The 15,959-nt window shown below is 40.0% G+C and overlaps 1 protein-coding gene across 9 annotated transcripts in view; it reads left to right on the top strand.

The window, feature by feature from the left end:
* The window catches only part of LOC126266742 (mesoderm induction early response protein 1), a 169,232-nt gene that overhangs the window by 58,167 nt on the left and 95,106 nt on the right, over positions 1 to 15,959 (top strand). For 2 of the 9 annotated variants that reach the window (XM_049971233.1, XM_049971234.1), the window contains exon 3: positions 13,424 to 13,585. The exons of 5 other annotated variants lie outside the window; for them this stretch is intronic. In XM_049971233.1, the coding sequence (XP_049827190.1) occupies positions 13,424 to 13,585 (162 nt within the window). Of the gene's footprint in view, positions 1 to 13,423; positions 13,586 to 15,959 lie in introns of those variants that run through there. 2 more of the 9 variants (XM_049971240.1, XM_049971239.1) reach the window with 2 other exon arrangements.

The following is a 15,959-nucleotide window of genomic DNA, read 5'->3' as shown; positions in this document are numbered from 1 at the left end:
CATGTTGTACGTTCTTTTCGCCAACGTTTCATCTTCGCCTAGGCCATTTCTTTTTCACGTAGTGAGAATTTCAGTCTCGACTATACCACTCGCAAAGAAAACAGGCATACTTTGTGTAGCCTTGTTTCATTCCCAGTACTGTAACAATTACCTTGAAATCTACACATATTTTCCATTTGTGTTCATTGTATTTTAACGAATTTAGCATCCTTTGTAAGAATTCGTAATTCTCTTTTGTCAAACTAGCACAAGCTACTGGAACAGAGGGTATTTTATTTCCGTTATGGAGCAAAACACACTTCAGACTTGTTTTCGATGCATCTATGAAAAATCTCCACTCCTGTGAAACATAAGTGAAGTTCAGCTCTTTCATCAGACCAGCAACGTCATTGCAAAATGTCAGTGCTTCGTCAGTTGAAATATAAGAAATACACTTATTTTAGTACTTTGGTTCAGTAGATTATACTGTTTTAATCTTGAACCAAGCAGCTGCGCCTTTTGTTTACTTAGTCCTAGATCACATACTAAATCATTTAAATCTGTCTGTGTTAACCAATGTGGCGATGACTCACTTGTGCAGTGATATAAAGAATCATCATCTGTGATTTCTTCAGTACTACGTATTTCACTGGCACTTGGAATAGGACCTTGAGTTCTTGAAGGTACTTGAAGGTTGTCGGAATGCTGCGCTGGAATCCATGCTGAAGGCAGATTTGGGTAAACAATGTGCCTCTTCGACTTTTTGTTTGTAAAACCCAGAATTTTTGTTAGACAGAAATAACAATCAGTAACATGGTTCTTAGGCTCCCTCTACACCATCAGAACAGCAAACAACGTCACATTCTCTTTACCTTTCCACCACTGAATTAGTTTGCAGTAACATGTAGCACAACAGAAATGTGGTGCCCATTCTTCATCTTGGTCTCCTACATCTACTCCAAAGTGATGCTTGTATGCTTTCTTTATGACTGAAGAAAATTTCTTCCTATTTTTGGCAAAAGTGTACTTCCCACATATGTAGCAGAAGTTGTCCAGCTTATATCGACATCCACGATGACGTGGCATTTCTGCAAATTTAAAAATACCACTTTGATAATACACCTGTATTAAATTAATAGTAGGGAACTAGAGGAACGCTGATGTGTAAAAACAAGCAGTCGTTTTACCTTCAGCACCAGGCTCAATCAGTTTACACACAGGAACTAAAAAATTCAACCGTGCTCGGAAATATGACAGACAGTTACTTGTCAGCCAAAACACCCACTCGTTAAGACTGGCACAAATTGCGGCCAACACCACTGTTTTAAACTCGATGCACCTCCCCCTAAGAGGTGTGAAGCTGTACTGCCAAGGCAACGACAGGCTGTCGGCGTTCGAATTAATGAGATGTTTCAGGTGGTCTTAATGACATAGGTGTGGCGGGGGATAACCTAATGATGTTTGATTCTTCCCACCTGCTGTTGCACAAGAAATTATCACGTTCTATTACTATTGAATGCGGCAACATACCTGTATTTCTCTATAACGTCTTTGTGTTTGCCATGAATTGTGAATATACATATAATTACATATTACATAAAAAGTATCCCTGACAACGATATTTTGTTTACACATTTGAATTTCTCACGGTAAAATGGTCTAGAAGCACATACTTTAATATCAGAATTAGAACCCATGTCGAACAGTGTTATCGGTCGCTTTAATTTACTTTTCGTACATCATCAAGCAAACAGAATAATAACAGTATGTTATCCTCTTGGGTCCTTATTGCTAAATTGGCAGAAATAGTGCCAACAGTTCACTTCATCATCTGTTGCCAACCTTGAAGATCAACAGTTCTGAAAAGTGGTAGCTGCTCTTGTATGTGCACTATTGTATTTATGTTACAATTTATTTGTGTCCTGTAGAAATGTATACAATTTCTGAGTGTTTGTCCATTTGTCAAGTCAGTTCAGTTCTGACTATATTTTGATTCAGGCAAACATCAGTTTAAATGTGGTAAATGTTCACAAGAAGATGCATTCCCATGGTTGGGAGCACAGTGAAATTTGTTACCCATTCATCACTACCCTCCCCACTTTTGACCATACTGGTGCCCCACTGCATCTCATTCCACCCTTCTAAAACAGTCAAATTAAATCCACACGTGACCTCAACTACCAGTGCTTCATCTGCAAATGTAAGGTGACTCGTGTCTTAAGCTATTACAAGGTGTAAATATGTTGACCTCAGCAAGCAAAGCTTTACCTGCGAATGTAAGAAGACACTGTATTTTTCAAATGACAAATTTGGGAAAAAGAGCCCTCATCTTATAGTTGGGTAAATACAGTACTATCCGCAACAATATGGATGTCTGTACTGATTTAGCGCTGAGCCATTACTCAGTTGCCTCCAAGATCAGTACCATTACTGCTACTTTGAACTTTGTTTTTATACACCTTTATGTATGTTTGTGGGTGATGGGTTTGCAATGTTTGTTGCTGTAAAACTGTTCTGGATATTTTTGTATCATTGTGATAGCTTTCTATTAACATTCAAATTTTCACTGCATCTTTAATACTTTTTCTATGCACAGCTTTAAATGTATTTATATTCATTTAAGTTTCCATTCAGAGGCTGCAGCGGTTGCTCAGTTATGTCTGGCATGTGCTTCTACCAGTGTACTGTATTTTCTAATGCTGGCCATCTGTCACTACAACACTTCAGATTCCATGCTTGTCTGCTAATTAGCAAGGCACCATTATTGGCAGCTCATCCCATATGCAGCTTTGTATAACACACTAGGTTACACTGAAGATGACTTATCTCAATGCAAATGCTTTAACAAAATGGCCTGTGAAGAAAATGTGGTCATTGATGGAAATGTCTGTCCTCAACAGTTGAAAATCATGCATCTAGTACTGTTCTGACTATGGTTCAGGCTAAATTTCGTACTTGAAGATGCAGTGCACAGTATAGGCATCTGATCTGACCAAAAAGTGTTACAGAACAAGCCCTACCCATGGCCCCTGTGTCAGAGCTAGTGAGTCACTACTTTACTTCAACCCTTAATTTTGCAACATGCCATTAAAGTTATGTTGGTCAAAGCATCTCCAGTGTCCATCATTATTGTGCAATCTCCAGCAGAGCAACTATTCACGAACCAGTCACTCAGGCAAAATAGCTTATGGTTCAGAACAATATATCAAGGTTCTCTTAGAGTGTTGGAGTAAACAGTTACCTTAACTGATTGAGATACCCCGGGTACATTTTGAATTACTTGTTTGCAGTCGGTTGAATATGTCAGATTTTATCTATCAACATACATTCCTTTGCATTTTAAATGAACACTTAAATGACACAGTACTTTACACACAATCATACACAAGAAAATCAATGCATTTGACTGCTCCATTGTGTGTACAGCAACCTCATAAAGACTCATCTATCAGAATTCAGCATCGATATTCAGTTCTAATAGTTCCCAAGTAAGTGAATTGAAATGACTCCTCGAATGCCCTGCAGAGCATCAAGAGAATGTACCCTACAGAGAATCTTGTCCAGAACATTCAGGATGCCATGTTTTCTTTACAGAAGCAGGCTACATCTACATATATACTCTGCAAACCACTGTGAAATATATGGCAGACAATACATCCTATTGTGCCAATTATTATGGCTTCCACCCATTCCATTTACCATTTACATATGGGGCACAGGAAGAATAACTGTATAAATGTCTCTGTGTGTGCAGTAATTAATCTAATTTTGTCCTCACAATCCTTAAGGGAGCAATATGTAAGAGGCTGCTGTAAGTAGGCTTTCTCAGGATAGTTTCCATCTATCTTAAAGTGTTTGCCAGTTCAGTTTCTTTGCATCTCTGTGACAGACTCCCGTGGGTCAATGCAACCTGTGACAATTAGTACTACATTTTTATATATAAATTTAGTATCCCATTAGCCCTATGTGGTACAGCTAACACTAACCCTATGTGATACAGTTCCCACATACTTAAGCAATATTCTAGGATGGGTTGCCCAAGTGATTTGTAATCAATCTCTTTTGGAGACTGATTGGATTTTCCTAATATTTTACCACGAAACCAAAGTCTGCCACCTGCCTTATCCACAACTGAGCCTATGTGATGGTTCCATTTCACATGTCTGCAAAGTGGTCCATCCAGGTGTTTGTATGAGTTAACGGTTTCTAATTATTTACCAGTTGGTACTGTAGTAAAAGGATCCTATGTTTTTTTTCGTTTTATGAAGTGCACAGGTTTACATTTTTGAACATTTACAAGTTACTAATCTTTGCACTACTTAGAAGTCTTATTGAGATCTGACTGATATTTACACAGCTATTTTCATACAATATTTCATTGTAGATGCCTGCATCATCTGCAGAAAGTTTGAAGTTACCATTAACAAAGTCTGCAAGCTCAATAATATATAACATGAACACCAAGAGCCCAACACACATCCCTGGGGCATACCCGAACTTACTTCCACATCTGTTGATAACTCTCCATCTGAGATAACATGCTGCATCCTCTTCACCAAAAAGTCCTTGATTCAATCACATATTTTGCTTGATATCCCATTTGATCTTACTTATCATAATAAACATGGATGTAGTACTGAGTCAAATGGTTCTTGAAAATACAGAAATACTACACCTGCCTCACTGCCTTGATCTATGGCTTTCGGGATCTTGTGTGAGAAAGGTGCGAGTTAAGTTTCTCATGATTGATGTTTTGGAATCTGCAGTGGTTGACGTAGATGATGCCATTCCGCTCAAGATACCTTAATATGTTTGAGCTTGGAATATGTTTTAAGATTCTACAACAAATGGATGTCAAGGATATTGGATGATAGTTCAGTGGACAACTGTTGCTACATTTCTTGCAGACATGTATGACCTGTTCTTTCTTCCATCAACTGGGCATAGTTATTTGTTGAGGGATATGTGGTAGATTAAACTTAAAACAAGACTGATTAAGACACAAAATACAGTATAGAATGTGATAAGGGATTCCATTGTCCGTTGGACCATTGTTCAGGTTTAACAATTTCGTCTGTTTCTCAATATTACTGACTGTAATATCTATCTCACTCCAGTGTTGCATCGATACAAGAACTAAATTAGGGGCAGTACCCCAGGATTTTCATTTGTAAAGGAACATTAGGAAACTAAGCTACCCTCAATTTCATTCCCTGTCTTGTTCATGTGTGTCTGGACACTAACTCTGGTATCACTAATAGCCTTTACATATGACCAAAATTACTTTGTATCTTGTGAGAAAGTCTTCAATAATATTCTGCTACGGTAGTAACATAAGGCTTCATGCATTGTTGGCTTGACAGCCAAATGCTTTCCATTCAGCATCTCGCTACCCTCAGTCCTGTGTTTTATTTTAATGCTTTATGCATTAATTTCTGTTTCTTTAGCAGTCTTTTTACAGCAACTGTGTACCGTGGAGGGTGCTTTCTATCATGGGCTGTTCTACAAGGTTCATATCTATCAAGTGCATGGTCAGCTATTCTTCTAAACATGAACCACAGTTTTCCTACATGCTTCTGAACAGAGCTTAATTTTTAAAGTTCCATATTGATATACTAAACTACTTCCTCTGTATCTAGTTTGCGAAAAATGTTAAATCTTTATACTGGTTTCAGTTGCTCTTTGTAATTTGGCAATCATTGTTGCCACAATTTCCTCATGGTCACTGATAACCAGTTTCAGTATGGAGATTCTCAAAGAAGTCAGCTCTGTTTGTTGCTGTTGGATCCATTTGAGTGTTTGAAGTTTATTAGCACTCAAAAGTGAGGTTATCAGCGCTCTCATGCTCATTAAAACAAACAAATGTGGATAAAAGTCTATAAAATTATTGCACACGGTGAGGAAGACGTCTACAAAATCTCAATCCCACCTACTCTCGTTGAGCCACGCAAGCACTCTATCTCATACACATGAAGACAACTGAGAAAGGGTGAAAAGTGCTATGCCTGGGATAATAATAGATGTTAAACCATAGAGAAAATAAAAGAGAGACAAAGGGAAATGTGACTGGCTGACCTCCTACAAAAAACATGGGTGAGCCAGTCACTCTGAGAACACATTAAGAATATCTCCCAAAAATTTTAGGGAAAAATTTAAAACTTTCACCACGTTCATATGAACATTACCTAAAACAGAGGGCAGATACATCGGTAAACCTGCTGCCACCTTCTGGTCAGAAGATAAAAGACAATCTAATAAAATGTGGTGTACAGTGATCCGAATGCTACAAGCACCACACATTGGAGGGTCCTCTTAGTGGAGCAAGTAGTCTTGTGTCATAGGTCTATGCGAAAATGAATACGGAGAACATCATCCAGTTTGCTTGCCTGGAAGGCGGTACACCACTGCTGCATTGTAAGCTTTACTAGATGGACCTTATTGTCTGTTACTTCTAGTCAGTTATCTTCCCATCGACACATGGCGCTGTACCTCAGTAGTGGTATGAGAGTTCAGTGTGCCATCCCACTGCAAGCGAACCAAGGATCATGACATGTCACCTTGGCTGCTACTTCCGCTCTTTCGTTCTCTGCAATACCCACATGCTCTGGGCCCAGCAGAAAGGCACCTCCTCTGCAGCCTTTGTAAGTGGAGAAGGTCATCCTGGATATCCTGATTACTTTCTTAGCAGGATACCAAGGTAGTGGAGACTGAAGAGCACTCAGGGAGCTGGAAAAGACTAGGAATCTAGCAGGCATGGCACGTCTCATCTGCTCCAGCACCCTCGGGATCTTGGATAATTCGGCATCAAATACAGTGAACTCTGGAGGCAATCGAGTCTTGATGATGTGATCTGGGAAAACAACAAAGCTACCAACGTTGCCCCCCACCCACTCAGATAGTTCCAGATAGTTGGTGGTGGTTCACAGCCTCGGTAAAGAGACTGGGTGCGGGGTTTGTCCAGTAAACACATGTGACCAGCTTAACCCCTCATGGTTGATGGCATCAATGATCATCCAATATGAAGACCTCACCAATCCACAAACTGTACATCCTTAGTCCAGCCATGAACACACAAGAGCCTTACAAAATTGGAGCAGATACGCCAAGTCTGCTGCCCAAAGACCAGTGGCTAAGGCAATTCATGTTATTCAGTGCCTTCAGGGTTCTAACTTTCATGTCTCTCTAGTGTGGCAACCATGTCAATTTTGAGAAAAAAATGTGGCCCAGAAACATGACTGATTCTTTAAAAAGTAGAATGGTGTCCCTCATCTGCAAGTCAGGTAAATTAAAAATATGACAGGAACGATTTAAATTCACACACACGCACACACACACACACACACACACACACACACACACACACACACACACACACACACACACACACTTATCTGCAGAAAACTGAAAACCGGTCTTTGCAGTCCACTCCTCTAACCTCCGCACAGTAAGCTGGAACTGATGAGTCAGTGTTGTTACTGTGGAGGAGGAACAGAAAACAGCAGAATTGTCCACAAATTAGGAGCATTGTACAGGGCTTCTTATCTTACATATGATAGTGTTTACGGCTGGGCTAATGAGAGTAACACTTAAAACACTGCCGTGAGGGACACTATTCTCCAGCGCAAAATGACCTGACAGGATGTCACCAACATGGGACCCGAAAAACTGCTTCGACAGGAAAGTACTTAGAGTCAATATATTTCTACCATGAGGAGGCTTCCAAACAATCTGTCCTTGGTAGTTGGTAGTTGTTACAGAAAGCATACTTATATATTTGTGAACTTAGGTTTTCTCTAAAGTTTTCAGTTACATCTGGAGGTGAGTCTGGTGGCTGATAGAAAGACCCAATTAGACTTTTATGCCCACCCGTGGTACTGACTGAGTCTTGCCCAGACAATCTTGCGTACAGTTTCATATCTCTCTGCTGCTGTTTTCGGGTGTTCACCAGTTTTGCATATGCTGTATAATAGCGCTCCACACCATTTTTATAGCACTACTTCTAACTCTGATACTTCATTTCACATTCTTGTTAAGTTAATAATTAGGATTTTAATACCCTTGGCCATAGGGAGCTTTTCTTTCGGTCTTACACTGACAGTTCTGGGACCCCTACAGCTGTTGTTAACTGAACTGAATGATGAGTCACCTAATCTTAAAAAAAAAAACCTTGTGCTCACTGTAGACATTTTCAGCTATCTGGGTATAGCCTCTGATGCGTGTTGCATACCTGACCCATTTAGGGGACAGTTCTGTTCTCATCTTGTTTGATTTTCATCCTTTGATGCCATTTGCCTAAGGGCTACCATAACTTGCTGTATGTTTGAATTTCCGGTGATTAATAGAACCCTAGCTCTTACATTTGCCTCCTCTTGATGTAGGACATGGAAGGTTTCCCAGTGGGTAAAGTGTCTCCCCTGTCTTAGTCTTGGTTTCAAAGACGCACCTTGGATTTGTTGGTTAGAGGGGTCAGTATAACACTCTGAGTTCTCCTCAGTCTCTGTCTTCTCTGTACAGGGCACCTAACCCTACCACTGACATGCCACTGGCAGTCAAGTATACGAGTAGTGGTAGATCCTGTACTTCCTGTAGAAGAGAGAGGATCTACAGGAGAGGGTAATACTTTAGGTAATTTCGTTATCTCTGGTGCACGACTCCCGAGAGCTCTCCCGACTCACCCTTTCACAGATTCCTATCACTTGACAGTAATTAGCGTGATTTTCAGCTACTTGCGAATGACAACTAAATCTTCCTTTGTTTGAGAACAGCATTCTCAGTGGTGCTGCACTGTGACTGATGGAGTGTTTTACAAAACAGTAAACAGATCCCTTTAAAATAAGTCTGCTGATTCTCTTTTAGTTCTGGATATTCTTAGTGAAAAGTATTACTGATGTCCTTTAAGAGCATAAGCAAAAGTATAATTTTGTTTGATAATAGGGCATGCCAAATTGCTGCTAATGAGATCACAGATGCAGCAGCCAAGTAGGTGTGCAATGAGATTTCTGTGACTTTATATGAGGTGCATCTGCTGCTGACATTAACGGTTGTGGATATGTTTGGAAACAGAGTAACTGCAAACTCATGAAAATCCTAGTTTGCATTCCTGAAGAGTACTGCGCTTCAATACATGGCATCCTGTTCCGTCATGGTGAGCCTGCTGAATGCATTGCCACCTGCTAAATGCATTGCATGTGACACCATTATGACAGTGTTCCATATTTTGACTGACTGGTGCTTGTGGGCAGATACTATGACATTAAAAGGTTTGACTGGCAGCATTGCTCTACTCTTAAGTGACAATTGGATACGTGCCCAATGTTATGAGGAAACAAGACTCTTTTTCGTAGGTGTTAAGCAGCAGGTTTTAATGTTTGAGTGGCTGTCTTCTTCCTTCATTTTATCCAAGTAACTGTCAGTTGAGACTGCTGTATTTTTCTTCTTTGTTTTATATATTTATTTTTAAACTATAATTTTAAGTGTGTAAAAAGGTACCTGTTAAATGTTTTAGGCTCATTCACTCAGTATGATTTTTTAATCTGAGACAGACTGGAATTGGACAGTGTTGAATAGCTGAAAGCATCATCATTATAAATTAAATTAACCCATGAAAAGGCCACCATTCTCGTTACACTTTTGCATAATATTGTTGCTTCATAAACAAGGCTTCGGTTACCTGAAAATACATCACATTTTATCTCTCAGCGAACATTCCTTCAGTGCTGGGAATATTATAAATGGACAATCCTCCATAGAATATGTCCTCCAGAAAAACAGTTATTTGACAGTGAACACAGAAGCATTAGTATTAAGAAAGTAAATTTCCTAAAACTCAAACCATTTGTGCTCATACATTTTACAGTTGCTGTTAAGGATATGACATAAATTATCATAATCATAGGATTTATCCGTAATTGAGGTATTGAGATAGGAAAGAATCGTAAGTTATTGGAGCAAAGAAAAGGTCAGTTTTTCTGTGGAAACATAGTGAGGATCCATGCCAGCAGCATGGTAGAGCCAGTAAGTTATTAGACGAGATGGTTTAGTTTCTGTAGTTGTTCGTAGTAGCAAGGGTAAAGGCCTTGCAACCATCACTTTGTGTTGAGGCATAAAAAAATAGATTGTGTGCCAATAGAAAGGAGACAATTGCAAATTAACCATCAGCCTCATGGACACAACTATATGATGCTGAATTAATCAAAGGTCACTTTTTGTCTTTGCTGACATAGAAAGTTATTTTTCAAAACGTATTGCAGCTAGCTTTTCCCACAATGAGCATTGATCACTGATTATATTGTCAGGTTTTCAGAAAACACTTCAAGAAGCTTTCATGTTATTGCTCCTGTTCAGATATTTGTGTGACTTGTGACCAAATAGTGATCGAAAAGGAAGTAAGCAGAGAAGATGAAAAGCATAGAAAGCCACGAAACACTTATTATGAAGATGCAGCAAGGGATATTCACAGTGATGTTGAACCATTCCGATATTTTTATAGCAGGCAGTTGTACAATAAAACAGCTGTGCCTGCCTATTGATGATGCTGAGAAAAGTTTCATATGTTTGTGGCAAACGAGTTGGTTTCACAAGAAGTTTATAAACTCCTTTTAACACATCTATATATGTTTTTCACTTCTCCTGCATGGAAATACAACTTTTGTGACGTCCATGCTTTTGCTTTTCAACACTTCAATTATTTTTATCACTTTTTTATGTGTCTGTAATCACACTTTTTTTTAGTTATTTCCTAATATTTCAAGGACAATTTTATGACAGTTAATAAAAGAGAATTATTTTTATGTGCTACTTGTTTAATGAAACTGCTTGTCTCTGCATTGTGTGGCTTATGCCATACATATACCAGAAACTACTGGTATCGTAAGAATTCACAAGTAGTAGTGACTGAGATCAGTGCAGAGGAGACAAAATGCATATATACATATAGTTTCTGAAATGGCTTTAAGCATCTCAGTGCAGACATTTGTCAACATTGTAACTATAATTTCTCAAGATGTACACTCCTGGAAATTGAAATAAGAACACCGTGAATTCATTGTCCCAGGAAGGGGAAACTTCATTGACACATTCCTGGGGTCAGATACATCACATGATCGCACTGACAGAACCACAGGCACATAGACACAGGCAACAGAGCATGCACAATGTCGGCACTAGTACAGTGTATATCCACCTTTCGCAACAATGCAGGCTGCTATTCTCCCATGGAGACGATCGTAGAGATGCTGGATGTAGTCCTGTGGAACGGCTTGCCATGCCATTTCCACCTGGCGCCTCAGTTGGACCAGCGTTCGTGCTGGACGTGCAGACCGCGTGAGACGACGCTTCATCCAGTCCCAAACATGCTCAATGGGTGAAAGATCCGGAGATCTTGCTGGCCAGGGTAGTTGACTTACACCTTCTAGAGCACGTTGGGTGGCACGGGATACATGCAGACGTGCATTGTCTGGAACAGCAAGTTCCCTTGCCGGTCTAGGAATGGTAGAACGATGGGTTCGATGACGGTTTGGATGTACCGTGCACTATTCAGTGTCCCCTCGACGATCACCAGAGGTGTACGGCCAGTGTAGGAGATCGCTCCCCACCCCATGATGCCGGGTGTTGGCCCTGTGTGCCTCGGTCGTATGCAGTCCTGATTGTGGCGCTCACCTGCACGGCGCCAAACACGCATACGACCATCATTGGCACCAAGGCAGAAGCGACTCTCATCGCTGAAGACGACACGTCTCCATTCGTCCCTCCATTCACGCCTGTCGCGACACCACTGGAGGCGGGCTGCACGATGTTGGGGCGTGAGCGGAAGACGGCCTAACGGTGTGCGGGACCGTAGCCCAGCTTCATGGAGACGGTTGCGAATGGTCCTCGCCGATACCCCAGGAGCAACAGTGTCCCTAATTTGCTGGGAAGTGGCGGTGCGGTCCCCTACGGCACTGCGTAGGATCTTGGCGTGCATCCGTGCGTCGCTGCGGTCCGGTCCCAGGTCGACGGGCACGTGCACCTTCCGCCGACCACTGGCAACAACATCGATGTACTGTGGAGACCTCACGCCCCACGTGTTGAGCAATTCGGTGGTACGTCCACCCGACCTCCCGCATGCCCACTATACGCCCTCGCTCAAAGTCCGTCAACTGCACCTACGGTTCACGTCCACGCTGTCGCGGCATGCTACCAGTGTTAAAGACTGCGATGGAGCTCCGTATGCCACGGCAAACTGGCTGACACTGACGGCGGCGGTGCACAAATGCTGCGCAGCTAGCGCCATTCGACGGCCAACACCGCGGTTCCTGGTGTGTCCGCTGTGCCGTGCGTGTGATCATTGCTTGTACAGCCCTCTCGCATTGTCTGGAGCAAGTATGGTGGGTCTGACACAACGGTGTCAATGTGTTCTTTTTTCCATTTCCAGGAGTGTATTTAGTCTTCTATTTTGATATCCAGTTTGCTTCCTCTACCCCCCACTCCCCTCTGTCACACACACACACACACACACACACACACACACACACACACACTCACAACACAACACAACACAACACAACATAACCAATTACACTAATTAAATTTGAGTTTGGTAACAATAATTCATACATCTTACTATCCTGCACATAATACCATTGTAATAACTCTTGCTGTTTCACCACTGGATCATAATGCCATTTGGCATTTAACTCCAATTGTACTTCTCTGGATGGGGAACAAAATCCAGCCAGCAACTTCATGAATCAGTTCAGTTTAATTTTAAAGCAGAAATATATTTCAATTCTGTGTACTTATCTTTGTTCCTCATGTTAAAGTCTGTCATTTCTATGTTCCAACTCATTTTGAAACTCCACCCTATGATTTTTCCCTGAAGGTAGCTCAGCATCAGCATTAGTGTAAACAATCAAACTGAAAAACATTTATGCAGTATGGAAATGCCCTGAATTATTTATAAATTAAATGCAAATAAACCTGCTATTACATGAGGCCTGTTTTTCAGTGGCTGGTGTAGTTTTGTCTGTAGTGTACAAATTTAGAACTAATTATTAGTTGTTATACTCTTAAATGCTCCTGATTTTATTATAAATGCTTTCCTCCTTCCTGTATAAACATTTTTCATAGTTTACACATTGCTGCTTTGTCTGGTGGTTGGTTCTGATTAGATTGTAGCACTGTACTTCTTCAGTCTTGGTTGACTGCATTTTATCTATGTGTTGTAAGAATATTAACCATGAAGCCATTACATCTTTTTATATTTTAAAAGACACATTCTTCTGCAATGATTGATTACCATTGTCCTCAAGCTTAACCTTATTCATATAACTTCCCAGGTGTCAGAGCTTTCATTCACACATAGTGTCATATTTAGAAAATTTTCCTGTGGTGCATGAATTGTTTTTGAAGTCGGCTTCATGTCAGCTTCAGTGCAATGCAAGGGAGAAGTATGGTTATATTCCAGGGCAGAAGACTGCACCCAGCCTGGTTGCACTCGACACTGAGTTTACACCAACTGTGGAGATGATGGTGGATGATTATGATGATGAAAGAACACTTGATGAAGAAGAAGCATTAGAAGCAACAGAGGATCCAGCCACAGAACTATCCACACTACAAAGAGAGGGTAGGTATGACGGAATCAGCATTGGGGGTGGGGGGAGGAGGAATGGAATATGATGGCTATGGCTTTAGAACATCCGATTGATTAAACACTGTTCCTAATCGTGCCGATTCACAGTCTTTTCTGAAACTCTGTTGAATAGTGCACCAAAAGCTTTATCATCTCCCACTCTATGCCTTTGTTAGATTTCTTTCATATCTATTGCAGCAGTAAGTTAGAAACTAATTTGTGATTTTATTTCATGAAATAGAGAAATAAATCATGGAAGGAGTAAAAGTAACCACTCATCATACAGCTGAGGCATTGAGGTTCAAGAGAGACATAAAGAACACAGAAATAATTGCTAAGGTACAATGTTCTTCCTTGAAGCTGACTAGCAACACCGCACACATATACATGCATTGCTAAATTATCCCAGCATTGCAGCCCAACAGGCATGGGAGGTGTTTTGTGGAGTAGGGCTGTCACCAAATTCACCCCAACGTAACAACTTACACTAGTCATACTGCACCACTGAGACAAAGCTCGAGTTCCCATAATACCAGAACTTGCAGCACTTGAAGATGGCTTTGTCAGTTCTGGAACTATTGTGAATAAAATAGAAATAACAACTGGGCAGAAAACTTGGAAACACACTGTTAAATCATTATTCAGTCACAATGTAACCAGCTTTCCCACTACAGTTTGTTGTGTGTGTGTGTGTGTGTGTGTGTGTGTGTGTGTGTGTGTTTCTGTTCCTCTTGACCACTCAGTATCTGAACTATATGATGAATTGCTATACATTTACTCCTTCCATAATCTGTGTTCTGCCAAAATTTAACAGTATCATACTAGTACAGAAAAAAAAAAAGCTGTGTGGAGCAAAAAAGGTCACAGAGTTGATAAAATACGTTGTGTAGGAACACACACATTAAAATGGCCTCCAGGTCCAAAACAGTGGGGAGAGAAGGAAAGAACTTGTTACATTGAGTTGAAATGAATTTATAGTTTTGATAATGACATGTAATTTGTTTTTTTGTTGGTCTGGGTTGACAAAACATTGCGCTGACACCAGGCCTCGTATGTCTCACTAGAATTCTCCAAAATATCTTCTCTAGTCCTGGTAATGGGTCAGTACATTAGCACTTATTGAGTATATCTTTTGCCTTGAGTCCATTTACTCTGCTGGATAATTGTTTTGCTTGTCTAGTATTTTGCTTCATATTTTTCAATTTCATTGATTTGCAACAAAACCCAACTATAAATTTTTTTTTTAAAGGCATTGAAATTTAGTGCATTATGTCGCATCACCCCTCCCTGACTTATGTGAATGAAATTATGAAGAGAAGTGATGGAGGTACTCTACTAGAACTGATTAATTTTACAGGCAGCTAGTAGGAGTCATTGTATTTGTACTCCTTTGATGTTTAATCTGCACTGTACCAACTGTACAACTGTCATTTCATTTGAGATGGAATTATGCTTTAAGGTATTATTATCTGCTATTATTAGATACGTATTATTATTTTCTATAACCACTGACTATTAAGAATAAGGTGGGACATATAGTTCTTATTGCAATATAGTCCTTCAAGAAGTCCCTTCAATGGTGGTGTTTTTTGTACAGACATAGATTTATACAACTCACATTTTATTTTTCATACACACACTTCAGACATGAGGTTCTCTTCACAGATCAAGATCATACGATGGAGTAAGTGTATTTCCGCACAGAGATATAGGACCAGTCATTAGCGCCACTTTTTTTCAACATTAGAAACTGAACCACTCACAAAGCAGTCATGAATGTGAATAACACATACTTTGGAAATGGAACTAACATTAGAAACAGAATGGACATGTAAAAAAGTCATAAATCTATGCAACACATATGTACACAAGTTGTATGAAATGGTGCAATAATACTGTGATTTTCCTGCTGTAAGTCAAAATTCACAACAGCTCAGTTAGGGGTGGCCTTTCTTATTTTGTCATTGTTTATGGAACTCGGCTGTACTGAGATGAAGATTATCATGGCCAGTGACTGGGGAACACAGTTTCCGCCATTCTTTTTGCTTTATCATTTAGTTTAACACCTACTTGAAATGATTAACTTTGTAGTCATACATATGTTTTTATAATCGATTTCACTGTCAATTCTTTGTGTGTACGCCATTTTTTTTATGAGCATTTACTGTTGTGAGGTAAAGGAAAAGGCAATGAAAGGTTGTGTCCGTTTCTAATGACAGTAAACCAACACAAAACATATCTATGAACAAATTTCAAAATATCAGTGAAAAACTCTAAACTATATTAAAAGAGTATGTTCACCCTAACCTTTCCTTTCCTTTTTCTTTTTTTTTTTGGGGGGGGGGGGGATTTAAATCTTCTTGAATTT

This window comes from Schistocerca gregaria, chromosome 4 (genome assembly GCF_023897955.1).
Source record: "Schistocerca gregaria isolate iqSchGreg1 chromosome 4, iqSchGreg1.2, whole genome shotgun sequence".
NCBI lineage: Eukaryota > Metazoa > Arthropoda > Insecta > Orthoptera > Acrididae > Schistocerca > Schistocerca gregaria.
This window is presented reverse-complemented; position numbering and strand designations above follow the sequence as displayed.